The 18,623-nt window shown below is 43.9% G+C and overlaps 1 protein-coding gene across 5 annotated transcripts in view; it reads left to right on the top strand.

The window, feature by feature from the left end:
- Window positions 1–18,623, top strand: part of LOC112563618 (TWiK family of potassium channels protein 18-like) — a 29,512-nt gene that overhangs the window by 5,440 nt on the left and 5,449 nt on the right. For 3 of the 5 annotated variants that reach the window (XM_025237778.1, XM_025237780.1, XM_025237779.1), the window contains exons 3-5: window positions 14,653–14,797; window positions 15,542–15,809; window positions 16,663–16,882. In XM_025237778.1, coding sequence (XP_025093563.1) covers window positions 14,653–14,797; window positions 15,542–15,809; window positions 16,663–16,882 — 633 coding nt within the window. Of the gene's footprint in view, window positions 1–9,090; window positions 9,442–12,803; window positions 13,218–14,652; window positions 14,798–15,541; window positions 15,810–16,662; window positions 16,883–18,623 lie in introns of those variants that run through there. The other 2 variants (XM_025237781.1, XM_025237782.1) reach the window with 2 other exon arrangements.

Genomic DNA, 18,623 nt, shown 5'->3' with positions numbered 1-18,623 from the left:
TGAGCAGCGGAGAAAAGGCCTCTACCGAGATCCGCTCCATGGCTGGAACTGTGATGTAGAAAAAAGCATTTGCAGCCTCCATTACTGCTTTTCAAAGGAATTGTGCATGCTGGGAGCAACCTCTGGCTGCATAACTCTCTTCACATAAGGCATTCTACAGACAGCAATTTTCTGTTATGTTGCCGGGTATGTGTGTGTGTGTGCTCGCGTGTGTGTTTCGTAAAGCGCTATGCAGGCCTGACGAGAGGGGGGGACAGGGGGTCTGGTGTACCCGGGCCCGCGGCTGTCAAGGGGGCCCGGCCTTGGTCAGTGGATTTTTTTTTTCTTCTTCTCCTTTTCTTTTTCTTTTAAAGAAAGGTCTAAGGACAGAGCACCCAAGCATTACACATGCAGAAGTTGAGTTTGAATGTAGATATTGAGATTCGAATTGTAAACATACGTTATATACTGGGAAAATAATTTACGATTACAAGTACAAAGGGCCCGGAGAGGTCTGTCCCGGGGCCCGGGCTGGTTCTCGGCGGCCCTGGCGCTATGACCTTACCCATGCGTGCGTGCATGCACGCGCAGACTCTTCCAGCTGTGACTTTATTGTCAACTTTCGATTTCTTTTGAGTCAAGCGTATTCGTTGACATCTCTTGATACATGCTAACGTAAGGGACTGACAAGTTATGCTCAGCACTAAGTTTCGAATGAAGTGGGGAGATAACCGCTGTGTTGCCAGCTCTCTGATAATGCTCGTACTCTTAATCACGATGTTGTCCACGTTTAGTCAGCATAGTATGTGTCGCAACTCCTTCTGGAATCAATTGTAACAACCCAGACAGTAGAAAACAAATATCAAAAATAAAAGTGCTCCCAAGCAAATCACATGTACAAAATATAATCTAGTGCATTCCTGAAAGCAAAACGAATATTCCTGCCAAATTTGGTGGGGATCGAACCAACAGTGTTTGTGTGATCAGAAGAAACAGACACACACTTTTCTTGTTTTGTAAGACTGCTTTTTAAAGTTCCTTGCTTATCCCAGTACATGCATTTGCATACCACTAGAAAATGAGTGTTCCGAGCGCTTTCAAGTCAAGTGTATCGTGTTCTGCCGAGCGCAGAGCTTGACTGTAGTAAACAACTCCTAAACATCTACCACAGAAATCCTTTTGGCAGTCAGAAATGACAGCAATGTACACAACAAACGAGAATTATGTGTGTGTGTGTGAGAGAGAGATAACATCGCACGATAAACAAGAATACCTGATTACAATATCTATAGTCGTGGTGCTAACTGGTTTTAAGGTGAGTTTTCTGCACGGGTGCGAGCACTGGTCGGATAAGACGGCCTTCGTTTTTAAGGTTGCAAGGATTTTAAAATTACAGCTTCTGGGAGGATGGGGGATGCTCCGACTGCAAGAAGCAATGGAAACTCAAAACACGAGGCATTTACTGCATGACATGGGTCTTTTAATGCTTCTTGGCTGCTTTTTCAGTAAATGAATAAAATAAAATAGAATGAATAGAAATAGCATAACAGTTACAAGGAACAAACCATGACTACTCCTGCTACTTTTCAAACCTTATTTCAGATCGGTCTAGTGCCAGAACATGCATTGCTTCGGGCACATGATGTCGATCCTCCTGGTGATCGGTTTGATTGAGCAGATGTTGAGCGACGTCCATCTGATGTTAACAGAATCCGACGGCGATGTTTGGTACCTGTGTATTGCTTGGGAGCATTTTTATTTTTGATGTTTGTTTTCTGCGTTCTGAGTTGTTACAGTTGCCTTCAGGAGGAATTGCAACACACTCATACTATGTTGACTAAACGTCTAGAGATATGAACTGCACTGCAGTTTGTTGTAAATAATCCTGACCATGCACTCGCCTCGTTGACGCCAAAGCTAAACGTTTGCAACTTACTGATAAATTGTTAACAGCACCTGAAACCTGTTTGTCCGGAAGCAACTGGCTGTCGAGACTGGGGTTATATTTATTTGGGGATTCATTTGTTAGTAGAACGGTTGAGGTTTTTTACTTTGTTGTTTCTTTGCATGCATGAACGTGTACTTCTTTGGCATTTCTGAAGGTCCAGATGACCCCAAATATTAGTGTCCTCACAAGTTACAAATTGGAAAGCTTCTGTAGCGAGAAAAGCAGAAGTGATAGACAGACCTATCCACACAAATGGAATCATGAGGTCCGAGAGTTACCGAGAACCAGTTCCAGAAACAGCGAAATACATCAAAGCGGAAAGTTTATACATGTAGACTATACGATCCACGACTGTCAGCCAGTAAAGAAAGCGAATGAGGGGTGAGATATATTCAATCGAGATTGTCTGCAGATGAGGCGAGCAGCATTATTCTGGATAATTATTTTGAAGTCTGTCAAGAAGATACTTGGGAATGCCAGCCACAAGATAATTACAAGAATCAAACCGCAAGGGTACAAACACCAACAATATTATTATCGCATTTTTCGTATCTAGCCATCCATTAAACAAAAGTAATTGTAACCTATTTTTGCTCCACTTATTTTTTTTCCTTCCTTCCTTTCTTCCGTTTCTTGCTCTGTCTGTATTTGTGCTGTACTCACATTGACCATACGAGTGTAAAAAAAAAAAAAAAACTTTTAAAAACTGCTTTCGAATGGCGTGGGAGGCGAATAGGTTTTTCCTTGAGTGTCTCGTCATTTCGTCGCTAGGGTCAGACGCTTGCCAGATAGAAAAATTCCACGATTTCTTTTTTAGCCCAAAGTAATCTTTTCAGCGAAAATAGACAGGCTTAAAAAACTACAAAAACAAGCTGGTGTTGGCTCGCAGTCGGGTTGACGACTACTGGTACAGACAAGCTGGGCGAATGGCGGGAGGGACAAGAGCTACTGTTGGGGAGGGAAGCGCAGACCCTCTGAGTCAACATCGATGCAATTGCAGTCTCCGAGAAGGAAGGAAAGATTAACGTCTCCCTGCAGCGACAGAAATGATAAACGAATGAAGGCTGCGCCATCTGTCGAGTTCTTACATCAACTTCCTGCTTTTCTGCTTCAATCAATAAAATACGCTTTTGCGACATTGTTTATGCTTCCTTTTTTGCGTTCTTTCATTTGTTCTCTGGTCCCCTTTCCGTGCATAATAAAGACTTTGAAAAAGCTGTTTACCTAGCAATAGCATCTGAAATCAGCTCCTGTCAAGGTCCGAGAATTCTACCAGCCCGTTACACCTGTCCACTTTCTATACTTCTTGAACTTGAAATCAGCTGCTGGTCCTTGCCTTGTGGTCCGAACCCTTTGTCGGTTTATTTTCCTTTCACGTCGTTTTCTCCCTTAGGAGTGGGTTGATATCGTTTTGATTACACCAACGTACTGCTTAACGGTTGCGAGGAACGGTTCTGAAATGCAGGAAATGGACGATGTCTCGGGGTCAGGGTGGCCTGGAGGGAGCCGCATCCCCTGTGTGAGGCGAGGACGTGTGCAGATCTTTGTGCAGCAGTCTGCGGCTTGGTGATATCAGAGAAGCTCTTTCTTATTCTAAAAAGCGTCTGATAATCAGTTAAATCGACTGTCAGCGAGATAATGGATTGCCTCAGCAATGCTGTGCGCAGAGAATCTCAGCGCTTATCTGTCCCGACAAGAAACAGATGCAGTCGTTTAAGATGATTAATACTTTCATGGAGAATGCAAATGCAAATTGTTTATTCAGTAGGTAGTTGTCACATTTTAAAAGGGTGTAAACAGTTATGTAATGATCAACAGTATCATAATGCCATCTAAAATGTCAAAAGCATTTTGAATGCGGAGGTAAAAACCGCGTGAAATGAGGCAATTTTTTTCAGCATTAAATTCTTTACAAAGCAAAAGTTTACATAAATATTGCTTGCGGTTAATACAATTTAGACGGAAAATACAGGATATCAGAGATGTCCACCCCTTTCTCCCTAATCCTCACGTTTATTCCCTGTCTTCTTACCGGTAGACCACTGTGTTCGTCTCCCTGGGGCCGGGTTCACATTCTAACTCTCAGAAATGAACGGTGAATGTAACTACGCATCCAGTCCAAGGTCTTGGTTACCATCCTGTCAGTTCTTTCTAAGCATGTAGCAATGGACTGGAGGTTTAGGACCGAAGCACAAACCATAGAGGCCAACAGATAACCTAGAGAAGTCTCCGTTCCCAAAGGTGTTGCGTCTGGTGCATGACTACTACCGCGAGCTGTAGCTATGGACACGAGGTGGTCTAGTGGCGGCGCATATCACAACAGCCCCTTGCAGTGGTGCAACAGGATGTAACTGCCACAGTTGTGTTGTCGTGCATCCTCTGGTGCACATGACTGCACTCGTGGCTTCTCGCCATGAAATATGCATCTGGAAACAGAGTGCACCGCCCCTCCGTTTGGGACAGATGGATTTGCAGATCTTTGTCCTCCATAAATCGATTGACTAATAGCTTTGAAGAGTTTTTAATTTTATTTTTCTTTAAAGAGAATTCATGTTTTCTTCCTGGAGACAGAAAGTTATAGACACTTGATATCTCAAATGTCATTAGTTTTGTCATAATGTCGTGGGGGTGGGGGGAGATTCAAGCATGATGCCAACAAAGCAGAACAGAGTATACAAACCAACACATAAAACTGCACAAAGTGGTGACTTAGGGACTTTTATGTACATGGAAAAACATGGCATGTACTGGGGAGAGAGCTCAGTTGCCACATGACTGACATGACCTGATCACGCAGCGTTGGTCGGCCTTTGAATGATTGTGACCTGCTTTATTTCAGTGTAGGCCATGGCTGTGAAGAGAGATAGAGGGGTGGGGTGAGTTTGAGAGGGAGAAAAACGTAGAGGGGAAGGGAACAGGAGAGGTGAAAACAGTGAAAGGAAAGGAGAAGACGGGTAGAAAGTGAGTGGGGGAAGAGATTAACTGATTCTTTATTGCTTCAAGAGCACAGCTCCAGTAAAAGGGGAGAGAGAGAACGGCGGAGGAAGAGAGTGACGCGCGTGTGTGTGTGTGCGAGCGCTGTGTGTATGTACGGTTACAAAGTTGCTACAAGTTGCTACAATTATGTACACGTGTAGACATGTACATCTATATGTTTTCTTATGTACGTGCGCGCGGGCTCGTGCGTTAGCTATGTTCGCGGACCGTTACACTCCTCAGTCTGCATTCCGTGGCTGACACTTTTGTTGCCCTTCGCACCATCTTTCCTCATCTGTTGATCAGGTGAGTCGCTCGCTGCACAGCTCAATGTGTCACACAGCAGCATGTGCTTGTCTCTGACTGCTGTTCTCTGTAGAGTTTGTCACTGGGTGTGGTGGGTTTTCTGCTAAGCACTGTTTACTTTCACTCACTACTCATGCTAGACAAAAAAATAACCGCAACTCTTGATGACTCCAGTAAGTCATCTGACTTCTCTCCCTTTTCTTTAAAAAAACCAACCCCAAGCTTTTGCGTTTTAAGAGAATCAAATACATGAAAATAAAATTGAAAACATGTGAGTATCAAAAGCTAAAGAGTGTAGTGTTGATGCTGATGGGACTCTATGTTCATGGGATGTCAGCCAGAGTAGGTGAAGCGTGTATCGATGTGCTGATTCTCAATGTCGGCGAGTGCAGAATACCGCGCTGTCAGGTACGTCCACAAAGGAGATAATTTCCCAGTCTTGGTGTTAGCACTGAATATTACTGCTGTGCAATCATCGGTTTAGAGATGATGCTGCACAGCTGGCACAGACACTTGTGACACATATACACAGCGTCATCAACCGTTTCCTCCATTGATCTGACCGTGACGACTAATGAGACAGCCTGAACAGTTCTCAGCGTGTTCGGACATACAAGTCTAGGGTTTTCTTTCTCTCCTCCATGTAGACATCTGCGCATCGCTCCTTCCATATAAATATGTTTCCCTCCATCTAATTACATTTGTGCATAGTACTCCACCTACATAATCTGTACTTCACTTTATATATATGCTGTATGACATTGTTTGGGGACAACCCGTTATCTCGCCAACCTCGTCGCCACATTTTAGAGTAGAATGGATTTCCCTTATAATTACATACCTTCCCCATTTATGGATCATATACGCTTTTTTCACCATCCTTACTTTCCTCTCGGCCAATATTTCTCTTGGACAGAAGATAGCGAGATGATGGGATGGGACTGTACATTTGTACTTCACGTCAGTATATGTCTGTCACTTCATCTCTATACATTAGTGCACATTCCTCTTCTACATCTCACCACGTCTGTCTGTTCATGCATCTATCAATCACTTAAAATTTTTTTTCTCCCACCAAAATCCCAGAAGTGTTCTCGCTACGGCTCCTACAGAATTGGAACTTAAAGCTCACCAAAGTCCAGTTTGCAACCCTCCGCTAGGTTAACGCTCAGCAGAATTTATTATCCGTTTAGCCAGAGACGTTAAATAACGTTATTTAACGTCTCTGGTTTAGCTGATTGCTTCTGTTACTATGTTCCTGCGTTTTCTCTTCCAAATGCGATCACTGGCCTTGAGATATACGGCCCGTAGGTGACAGTTATAAAGTAACTATTACCACCCACGATGGGATAAGAAGAGAGATTTACAAGGATGACACGTTTGTTCTACTAACTCCTCGGGTTGCTGCTGGCAACAATGTGCCCGATAACTTCGAAAATAAAAATTATCCCTCTTATTTTATCCCACGATCCAAAACATGCGCGGCATTCATGTCTGATTCTTGGTGCGACAGTGAGATGTACAGCGCGCACTGACGAGAACGCACGTGCCGCTGCAAGTGTCAACCACATCGGCATTCTGCTGGCGGGCTACGGCTGACGGAACGTGTGGTAAAATGTATAATGTATGAAGCCAGCCAGCCATTCGTAAAAAAAAATCTGTTGAAACTAGGTTTGTAACCATGTTTGTCACATCATTGTGGTTGTTTCTCTTCTTCTTTTTTCCTGCCTTTCTTTCTCGCTTGCTCTTTTTTAGCACTCGTTTGGCGACTGGGTTTATTCATTCCTTCTTTCCATTCTTTTCTTCTTGCTAGAAAAACGAGAACTCCAGTCCTCAGGTTTGGCGACCTCGCTAGAGGTATCGCTTATATATCGTGCTATACTTAATGAGGAGACTTTCGCGAAAACACGGCTTCGTCGCTGATATCACGATGAAGTCGCAGAATAACAGCAAATTAAAAAAAAAAAAAAACCCAACTGATAGGGAACATGGCAAGGGTTACCAGACAAACAATAGAGTGGAACTCAAGTCGATCTTTGTAATGTTTTAACAAAAGAGAAAAGAAAGAAAAAACTATGATAGCACGAAACTGCGTAAAGTGATTCTTCCTTATGAGGAATAGATTATTTCTCTTGCAAGAGAATATGTTTGTTTTCTTTGTAGGGTTTATTTGTCACAAAACATTCTCGGGTTTTAAGACGGAATAAAGTGAACACCACCATCACCCCCAAAAAGCCAAACCAAGATAAAGAAATAAACATCGAATACACTTCAGGTATCAACTTTTATTTTCTGGCGGACTAGCGATACTGAAGTGTCTGTATTTTTTATATCATTGTTCAAAGCATGATTAAGGTGTGAGAATTTTTTTTTAAATAGTGATAATGTAAAAGGCAGCTTTCATGACTTTATCTGCTGCATCTGACCAGAATCGAGCTGATGCATGTTTTCCAGACTCCACCCATCAGACCAGGGATCCCGCTGGTGCGTAATTCCACGATTTAAAAGTAATGACAGTGACAGTGCACGTTTGTCTAGCCTGCTTGCTCTTTTCACATCGTTTCCACGGCTACAAACTTACAAACAGACCATAATAGGTCAGATGCTCCAAGGTCCGCGAATCCTGAGATCAAGAAGACCCATGTTAGTCGCATGTCAAAGGTCACAGGCCCTAAGACGAGGTTGCAGGATGCTATGGCTGTCCTGCGTGTTTGCGCGGTAGGTTTCTTTCTTCTGAAATCGAAGTGACAAATGAAACCTGGAATATTCTGGTGGACGTAATTTTTCTGTGGGGCATATGGTGGAATCTTTTTAGACGTGTGGCCCGGTGTGATAAACTGTTCCCAGACTGACACTAATTGCTGGAGGCCGGTCAGACACGAGGCTGTGTCTGGCATACAGCGGATCTCGTTTAACTTGGATAAGCACGAACGCACGGCCCATCGCCAAGGAAACCGGGTGTAGGTCCGGGTGGGTTCTTGATGCGGGTTGTTATGCGTTCCAGTGGACAAATCTATGATGCATGTAGGTCATGTTACGTTTATCTTCAACTGTTCGACGAATTGCACGTGTACGCTGCGCTGTGTGAGATGTGCAAATATATTTATACGTGTGTGTTTGCACGCTTGTATGCGTGTTTATGCATGTGTGTGTGTGTGTTCTCGTGTGTATACGCTTAGGTATGCAAGTGTGTGTTTTCTTATGCAAGCGTTTGTATACGTGTTTGAACATATGTTTGTCTATATATATATTTCTGTGTGCATGTGTGTGTGCACGCGCGCCTTTTCGCGCGCGTCTCTCTCTTTAACCTTCTTACCATCTCTTTGTCTCGTTCCATGCCGGTATGGCAAAAGAAACAGGTGTAGACTAGAAGAAAGGGCGGTCGCCAGTACATCTCCACCCACAGACATATGTATCCACCTGCACTCTCACCATTCCGCTGTTCTCGGTCGCCCGCCTGCTGACATTTAACCCTTTGCTCTTCCCACAACTATATCCCTGGCTTCTCTTACACCGGCGGATGAACTATTGCCCAGTGCTTCTACCTACACGATCGCAGAAAGAAAGACATCTACAGACCTCGGGAAGATTCGATCAATCAATATTTGCTTTCATCCTTGCCGACAGAGGATGCGGTTCCTACTCGTGTTTGCCCCTGTCGTCTGTTTTCCCTCCAGCAACCATTTTCTCGTAATCGCAACGCCATGACTTGGCTCTTGGTACGCATGTCTTCAAGAATAGATAAATTATGGTTTATTTTATCAGCTCTAACAGCATGCAACATAGATGAATGATAGTGGCGCTTCAATATCTGTTTTTTCGTGCGGTAGGAGTCACAGGAAGTGCGGTCAGCATGATACAACGGGATGTACCGTTGTAGGAGTGTTGTGTGCATTTTGCCAGCTCTGACACTTCTTGGAGGCTCGCAGCCCCAGGTGAGAGCCTCGAGCATCTGCTTGAAAAGCGGTGCCGGGATGACTCGGGGCTTTTAAGAAGAAAGAACTTCTTCGAGTTTTCCTGCCTTCTTCGTGGCGCTGCTTGCTGGTGTTGTACTCCAAGATAAATAGTTTATCGAATGTCTCGCTAGACAAGTCGGCGGCTGCCTTGTCACTCGCAGGATTGCCGAGAAAGTTTCATCGCTGAGATCACTACGTTATCTACATCGTACCCTGACGTGCGCCGGGAGTTTCAGATAAGCTCGGCATTGAACTGCGCGATTCCAGTCACAGTGTGTAAGTCTGCTACTTACTTTCTTTCTCTCTGGGCTTCTTTCTTTTGAGTCAGTTCGTTTGTCTGTTTGTCTCATGTGTGCTTGAGCGCGAGGCTGTCTGTTTACTCTGTGAATGCGCACGGGAATAACTAGTTTTTTCTGTAGAATTGTCGTTTTCGCGCCTGTTGCTCATATCTCACTGGGCCAGTGTGCATGAAAATTTGCATGCAGATGACCAATGTCATGTGGCCAACACAGTGTTTATTGTGTGTCCAAGAACAAGAATTTCCCTCACGAGTTATTTATATAAAAATATATGGTAAAAAATATTTTGTTCAGTCGGTATACTTTACGCATCAAGCAGGGAAGAATGCCTTCACAGTGAGAAATCATCAACGGTGAAAATGTTTAGAAATGCATTTTATTTAACATTTTTTTCACCGTTTACTTAATAGTACTTATTGTACACCAACAGGTACAGTATTGTTCAGTTTGTCACTTTAAAACGAGCAGTCCCGTTTGTCGTGTAAATAGGGGACATAACTCAAATCTTCTAGTTCAAATATTCATGGCCCGTATAAAGAACAGTGATTGGCATTGTCATCCACACATTCCGAGCCACATTTTCCATGGTAATTGAATTTACTTGCTTCCATCGCTCACTTTTCATACTAGAGCAATGCCATTTCCATAAAAATGTCATGGTACTTCCATAATAATCATAATAATGAAGGGAATTTTCGGAGTGCATGTCCCTACTAAACAGGAGGCTCAATTCGCTTTACACAAGAAACGCCAGTAACACACATGCCGACTCAGGCCAAAACATGTTAGCAAACAGACGGATACAGACACATTAACAGATACGCATAGAAGCATATCTGGACTAGTGAACATAAAAATGAACGGGCAGACAGTGTGAGTAGAAAAAAGAGGAATTCGAGGTAGAGTATGGAACTGGCAAAACAGAGAATTGACTCTGCAAATCACGTGACTGGCGATTCCGGCCTCACAGCCACGAGGGGAATAGCAGATGCATCAATGTTCAAGTAAATTAAAGGAACATTTGCTGGAGAAAAATCAGAGGGTTACATTTATGGTGCTGACGCATAGAGCTAAACAAATCAGCGGCAAGATGGCGCAGACGTGGAGTAGAAACTAGTGGTCCATCAAATATGGCGAAAAGCAAACATAAAAATCATTATGATATCAAGTAGCATAGCAGAAGAGTTGATCAACAGTAGACACAAAGCGTGACGCAGTTTTACAGGCAAAAACAAACAGAAATGGAGAGCAGTCAGCTTCTAACCAGTTAGATGACGGGCGGTCACTCACTCCCTTAGCAACAGAATCAATTCTACAATGTCAGCTTTTGGTCCCTCAGTTCTTTGTTTATTGTTTATTTTGAAGACTTTCTAAAGAGGTTGTGAGCGTGTCTAGGAGCCGGGTGGCAGCTACCAGACAGGCTGCTAATATTTTATGAGCATTTAAGTTGACAGAGCGAGAGACGAGTAAGAGAACGTGTAGCCGCGGCTGATGAAGGCAGTTCATGTCTAATACGCACATCGATAATTGCACTTATCGATTCACGCGCGCTGATGTAGCGATGTCTAGGAAGAAAAATCCAGTCTGTCATTTGTGTACAACAACGGTACACCTGCTAAAGGTGAAGAAGAATGAAGGAGCCATGCTCCTTCTTCACCTGCCACGTCTTGCTGCACAAGACTCTTTGTTGTTCCACAAACATTTCCACCTAGCAGATTCGCTGTTCATTCTCCATTCTACTTCGCTTTATCTGTCTTTTATGCTATTCGGGTTGTCATAAAGTTTTGTGTTTAGTTTCTCTTGCCAGTTGCTCTTACATATATAGTATAGACTATAGTCTGTATTTGCCAGTTGCTCTTACATATATAGTATAGACTATAGTCTGTATTTACCTATGTTTTTCCTCTCTGCGTCCACCAAAAAAGATCGAAGTTAAACCGGAAGTTCAGTGAGGTGGACACGTTCCAAGCTTAGGCGATGGATATTTGCTTATGCTGACAGTTCAGGGAGGTACCCTTCGAGGGGTGGGATGGGGATGTAATTTCATCCTTAGGGGTCGGATCCTAATGACGGCGAATAACGTTTTCATGGGACAACGAAGACCTTTCAGTTTCGGGTTTTATCTTTTCAGAGCAACGACTTACTTTTTAATGCCAGACGACAGTGACGTAGCTTCACTGTTGGCGGCTTGTGACGTACACTTCACACCAGAGGACAGCGACCTACGCGTTAAGTGTCAGATGTGCACATCTCTTGACACTTTAACATACTCGTGGACGGTGTCTCGCAGACACGACACATCAAGTATGACTCCTTGCCCTGCCTCGCTACCGTTATTGTATTGTTGAAGGATGTCAGGAGAGTGAAGGCTGTTTGTGACACAGGCTCTGTACACTAGGGCGTAGTGATGTCAGACATTTTGACGCACATTTGAGGTTTGTAAATTCACTATCCTGATTTTAAATATGAAAAAGATTTTACTCTGTGATAAGCAGAACACCTCGCTATTTCTACAAGAGACGTCCATCAGTCAGAATGTTGATCTGCTATTTTGATTGAAATGTTTTTTAAATCATTATTTTCTGCGTGATCTATATTTTTAAATTTCCTGAATTGCTTCTTTTTTTTAATTGTAGATATTTATTGATGACGTGGTAGTATACGATTACCATTCAGCTCAGCGCATTAGTGACGAAATTAATCAGTGACGTCACACAGCAACCAGGAGCGAGCGACGTCAGCTGTCAGTCTGAAGACGTTGCTATGTAAACAGGTTAGAAACCATAACGTCATTGCTACATCAGCCTAGACTGTTGTAGAGCTACGTCTAGTTCCTTCTGGAACCTTCTACTTACCTTATCGTGTGGTATATAAGCACAGGTGTGACAGTGAGGGTCTATCAGTGATACAGTCGTACTGATGACTAGTGACACAATGAGATGTAAAGTAACTGGACACCGCGTTAGAACTTCACACTAGTCGCCCTTTGCAGTGGTTCATTTGCTCGTTACGCTTGAACGAGCTTACATTCCACCAGCTCTGCAAACCACTCATTGGTCCACTTGAAGGACCCACACTGTCGAAAGACCAATTGGAAATGCATTGGCTAATTGTGCATCATTGCCATTTTCTGCAGAAGGATTTCATTGCCAGCGGCGATCCTCTTTCAGAAATCGGAGTCAGCGAACTTAGTAATGACCAAGCCTACCTGTACAAAATAATCACACACATTAGCCTCTCACAAAGCATCTCTCAGATGAAGAACTCCAGCAAGTTTGTCACTCAGCCCTTCAGCATTCTTGCCATTCTCAGGGAGTCGAATGCTTGTGTCAGGACACATCAAAGAATTCTATGTGATGGATGAAAGGAATGGTTACATTCGAGCTGTCGGTTGGCAATAAAAGACTTGATGCCGTCATTTCACACAAAGCAAGATTTTCATTTACCGCGTGACTAGAAATGAAAACCGGTGTCTGTACTTATCTTTTCTTGCAGTTATTAAATAAAGAACTTTAGACAACAAAAAAAAAAGAAACATTTAGTTTAAAAAAAACACATGATTTTTGCATTATTGGGACACAAAAAGGGAAGTGTTCTGCTCATTGAAAATTTTGTTGCTATTTATTTTTTGAACTCAGCACAGCTGGTTGTACAAAACCCCAATGTGCCATTTGATCCGTTACAATTCAGTGGATGACGCTACACCCTAATGTACACGTCGCCGTTGACTCAGCGCCTGATGCACAGACTAAGGTAATGGTAATGAGGGAAGGAAGGGAGAAGGATGAATGTAGACGACTGCAAGCTACTGCAAGCACTAAAATCCTCATGAAATGGGCAGGTGTGTGGTGTTAACGTCTGGCTCAGTCCCAGCAAATTCAAACATGCAGTCGTCAAAAACTCCAGTGAATCAGCCTGGGAAGGTTTTCGGCGTGGGTGTCGTCGAACGACTGTGACGGCATGCATACATACATACATATACATACGTGTATATACTCCCATTGGCGACTTCCAGATGCCCGGGCGCTAACCCCAAAGAAAGTATGACGCGAGCCGAGGTGGATGTGAGTTTCTGATTTTATTGTTTATGTTTTTGCGGGTAGGTTGCTTGATACTTGTAACTCGTGCTGTGCGCACGTGATGTCGCTGTTCATCCCTTGACCGTGCACGCCACACGTGCGAACTACTTGCTGTCGGTCGCAGAATGTTAAGGCAAAACAGATGAAATCCAGCCGCCTGCCAGCGCCTCCGCACGACCATTGTAGATAACAGCCCATGTCTTGCCAGACCCGATGCTCTGTCGTCACGCTGACGATAACACGCCAAGAGTGTTACTTATTTTGGTTGATAATAATGCCACAGGACTTGGTACTTATTATCTAAGGAGACTTAGCATCGGATGACTTAGGGTGGCAGGCGAAAACGCGACAAGAGTAATTATAGGATGCATTACATATCTGTTAATATCCGACAATAATATTTTGATTACAAGACAATATTTCAAATGGCTATCAATGATAGAAAAGTAGATACGTGATGAATTTTGAGTGGATGAGGATATAGTGAGAGAAGTGAGTATACAGTGCATTTCGAATAACTGATAAAAAAGCAAGAGAAGTCAAAGTTTAGTATCTTGTGGTTGACGATAACATAATAAAGGAGTATTAAATGCAGTCTGAGTTGTTGAAGAGTGATACGATAAAGACTGAAGGAAACACTGGATTGTTTATCAAACAAATTATGATTTGTTCGCGGATAATAAAAACAGCAAAAGTGAAAGGTGACATAAAAACACACAAGCAAACAGACGGACGGACGGACGGAAGGACAAACAGAAAAACAGAGAGATTTAACAGTTGGCACCTAGTAGTGTAAAAATAGAGTGAGAATACAAACAGGGAAGTAAGTACCACCCCATGGAAACTCCGGCAGCACAAGTACAAGACCTGCCTGTGTGCTTGACATATGGCAGTGAAGTGGTGTTCAGAGATTAGGCAGATAATTACGGCGTACCGACGTACCCACAGGCCGGCCCGGCATGCAAAGGGAGGAGACCGCGATACGTCTCAGGAGAAAAAAAAAACATTCGTGTGGAGGGACGCGAACCTGTAAGCTCTGTTACGGGTGGACTAGTATATACAAGCTGAAACCAGTCACGTGACCCCACCCATCCGCCAACGTGTTTCAGATCGCCAGGAGCCGTCACGGCTGGACTCATTCGCAGACGACACCGGAAGCTTTCCTTCAGACGACAACGCCCAGCTGCTGCTCGCCAGCGCCGACAGCAGTATCTCCACCAGCGCCGACGCCAGCACCCGATCGCGCGGTGTCAGGTTAGTGTTTGTAGTGGCGACGATGACGCCAGTAAGTTACGGTGACAGCTGATGACCTTTTCGCAGAAGACCGATCCAGTGCTTTGGTAAGTCGGCCTTTTATCTTAGATGTCAGACATGGCTGTTTAGAGCAGTTGGGGTAAGGGAATATGAACAAGAAGTAGTAAAAAGTACTAAATGACATACATCCATAAGATATATTATCCAAAGCGATGATGATGATGATGATGAATATTATTTTTATTCCAAACTGGAGTTTTCTAACAAGATATTTCTATCAGTAAAGATAACTTTTCACTATTTCAAATTTTGTCGCAGTGTTTTTTTAAAAATTATTTTTAGGCCATTATCCGGTCTTTGTGTTGAGAACATTGCCTTGTGAACGTGTGTAGTTGTTGTTGCTGAACGTGTTTCTCACACAGCAGTCTTAACCTTAGCACAGAAGTTTCTTTTGTTCGCAGGTGCTTTTAGTTTGAGTCATGTATGTCTCGCAAGTAGGTATTGTTGGGGAGCAAGTGAGTGTTGCAAGATGTGACACATAGCCTCAGTTGTATGCGGTCTGTAATCCTACACTTGGAAATCTCTATACACGACGTAGGCAATCCATTTCTCTCTTTCCCTTTCACCGTTTTTTCTCATACTAAACCAATACTTAATCTTAATCTTAAGCTCATGTACACGCACAGCCACACAACCCCACCCTCCGTTGCTCACCCTCAACCCACTCGTTCTGTGACCATGCAGGGGTCTGCGGACGTTCCGGGTGACTGAAGGTTCAACCAGCATGGAGCCTGACGCTCGCTGCACATTTGTCTCCGACGAAGCTGACGTTACAAGGGCAACGACGACAACGACGACATCGACGGGCAAGCTGAAGTCGTGCTGCACGCGCCTGGTGTCGCTGGTGCGTTCCATCGGCGGACTCATCGTCCTGCTGCTGGCCTACACCTTTATCGGTGCCTGGATCATGATGGAGCTGGAGAGTCCCACGGAGAAGCAGCATATAGCAGAGGTAGGCAGCTGCTCAGCCTTCGCCGCAGTGTCCATGTCGTGCTGCTTCGTGAAAGGTCATCACCTTTGCAGACCTGCCCACCCCGAGAATTCTTCATCACTCAAAATGTCAGTTTTCGTTAGCAATGTCTGGGACTTTTTTTTTTTCATCGACCATTGACACTGTCAGAAGTTTTTAGTTCATGGCGACAAATGACCCAGATTTGTAAGTAATTTTCTATGATTAATAATTTTAATGAACTTAAGAATATTCATATCGACAAAAATTTCCACGTTTGGAAAACATTAACAAATTTGCGTTTCTGAAGCGGGATCGCCGCTTTAAATGAAACTAAAGTAAAATAATAGAAAGAAAACATGACTCGAGTAATCGCAGCGTCGATAGCCGAAAGTCTGTAAATGTCTTACACATGATCGTAGTTTAGGTATCCAAAAATCTCACTTTTTTTTTCTTACACATTACCGTAGTCCCGTAGTCAGGTCTAATTCCGTAGCTGCGAAGGAGAATCTGTGGCATTAGACAGGTCTGCTTATAGCTGCGATGTAGCTGTGAGAGCGCGGGTGTACAAAGTGAAGAGGAGACCTTACCGACCCTGCCGTACCCCTTTCTCGGATTTCTAGAATCAAAAATTGTTTTGTCCCCATTTCATTAAATTATTTTGTCGGTTTGTAACTCTAGCTGTTTGTTGGTAGGCTGGGAATTTGAAAGTACGATTCGACAAGTAGAACGGTCCCCGAATATCTTGGAGGCCAGTTTCTGGAGCCAGCGGTTAGACTCCTGTTTCCCCAACTTTTTATGCATGAAAACGGTGCTGAAAGAAGTGTAATCTTTATTTATTCACGATTTCTGGCAGGTAGTGAGCAATCGGGGGGACACGGTGGAGCTGGTGAAGAACATCACGTGGAACTTGCACGCCGGCGTCATCAACGATTCGCAGTGGGAGGACCAGGTGAAGCACGCGCTGCACAGCTTTGAGGAGGCCGTCTTCAAGAGCGGCGTCACCTCCACCACCAGCCACAAGTGGACCTTCTTCGGTTCCGTGCTCTTCTGCGTCACCACCTACACTACGATAGGTCAGAGTCACTTTTTTATTATTATTATTATTATTATTATTATTATTATTATTATTATTATTATTATTATTGCTGCTGCTGTTGTTGTCTTTGAATAATTCAGGATAGAACTGAATCAGGGGAAATCAGGTACCGTTAATAGTAAAATAAATGAAATCGAGGCGAAAAACCTAAGTTCACTAACATACGTAACCGCTTTCAACTGTGACTTCATGGCGTGACATCGGTAACCCTTGTACCACAGTTTGGTTTACTGTGACTTTTCGCCTTAACTCGTCTCCGTCACACATTACAGGTATGTTACAATGTCTGGTCAAACATGCCACTGAACAGTTTCATGCGATTGTTTTCTTCCTCGCGTCTCTCCTGGAAGGCACGCGCCGTGGGTGGGGTCGCAGTAATGACCTGGTCTTGTCTTTGATGTCTGCCGATCAAGCTATACGATCACATGATGACATATCCACCCTTCTGTGGCCTGCAGTCGGAGTAGGATCCCTGGTGTTGACGTTTGTGGGCGTGGTTGTAGTTTAATTAAACGCTGGCGTTGGCGAGGCTTCTATGTAAGCATCCTCCTCGTTACACCTGGTTGCCGGGATGTCTCGATGGAAGTGCATTGCGGAAATCAAAACACGTTTGGTAGGAAATTCAAATTTAGTCAGCCCAGGGGAAACTGGAAATTACGTTCTTGAAGCCGGGCGCGCTGCTGCGGTAAGGACATCAACCGGCTGAAAGTTCTGAGTGAACAATGGATGATGTCGAACTTAGGTACAACGTAAAGAAGTTGGAGATGAGATCAGTTGGGTCACATACTTGTTTTCGGTTCTGGAAGATGGACTTGAAAGAGTCACACGTCCAGCTTCTAGAGTGTTCCAAGACGGGAAGGCTCAACGTTCCTTGAAGTTATTCGAATGAAACAAAAAAAAAACACAAAAAACACCAAAAAAAAACAAAAAAAAAAAAACAAAAAAAAGTTGGTATAGCTCTGTTTGCTGTTGTAAGCAAATGGTTTACCACTGTATTGAATGATCAGTAGCTACCGTTGTATTGCTTGGTGTGAAGTGGTCTTTGCCAAATATGCTTACAAAGTACTACCTTGGCACTCATAGTATATGTGATGACCTGATCATCAGTATCTGCAACACTGCTCAGGGTTGTTGGCTGCAAATCTTGTAGCAGAGAACAACTCTATATGTTGACTTGCTCCAGACAATGCGCCCAGTTGTTATTCATCTCAAAGGGTGCGCAGTTGGCACCCAAGACACGAGACTCTCTGATGCAGCGACGAGAAGTGCAGCTTCCAATGTTTTCCAATGAGAGGGAGCCGTTCAAACCATTGGAAAAGTAGTTTTCGCTTGGACATGGCATCAACAGCCACGAACATGCCAGTAGTTTCCGATCCGAACCTGCTGAAACTGGCACTTTCTATTACATGTGAACTATGTTTAAATGCAAACACGCGCGCGCGCGCGCGCACGCATGCACATAGCTACGAGCACGCGATGCCATCGTCTAAACCCATTCGCAGACGCATTATTAGCTCATGTTGCAAACTGCTTTCTATCGGTTCATCGGTTGCAACTCCGTGAAGGGGTGCATAGCTGGGTTAGGGCAGAAAGGTCCAGCCACCGTTCAAATGCCATGCCACACAGGAAGCCAGAGGGAGACAAATGTTGTGGCCTGCTGGCGCTCCCGAGAGCATCCAGCTCCGACATGTTTATGACATCATCAAAGGCGTGTTGAG

This window comes from Pomacea canaliculata, linkage group LG5 (genome assembly GCF_003073045.1).
Source record: "Pomacea canaliculata isolate SZHN2017 linkage group LG5, ASM307304v1, whole genome shotgun sequence".
In the NCBI taxonomy this organism is placed as follows: Eukaryota; Metazoa; Mollusca; class Gastropoda; order Architaenioglossa; family Ampullariidae; genus Pomacea; species Pomacea canaliculata.
Note: the sequence above shows the minus strand (reverse complement) of the source record. Positions and strands in the feature narration are given on the sequence as shown.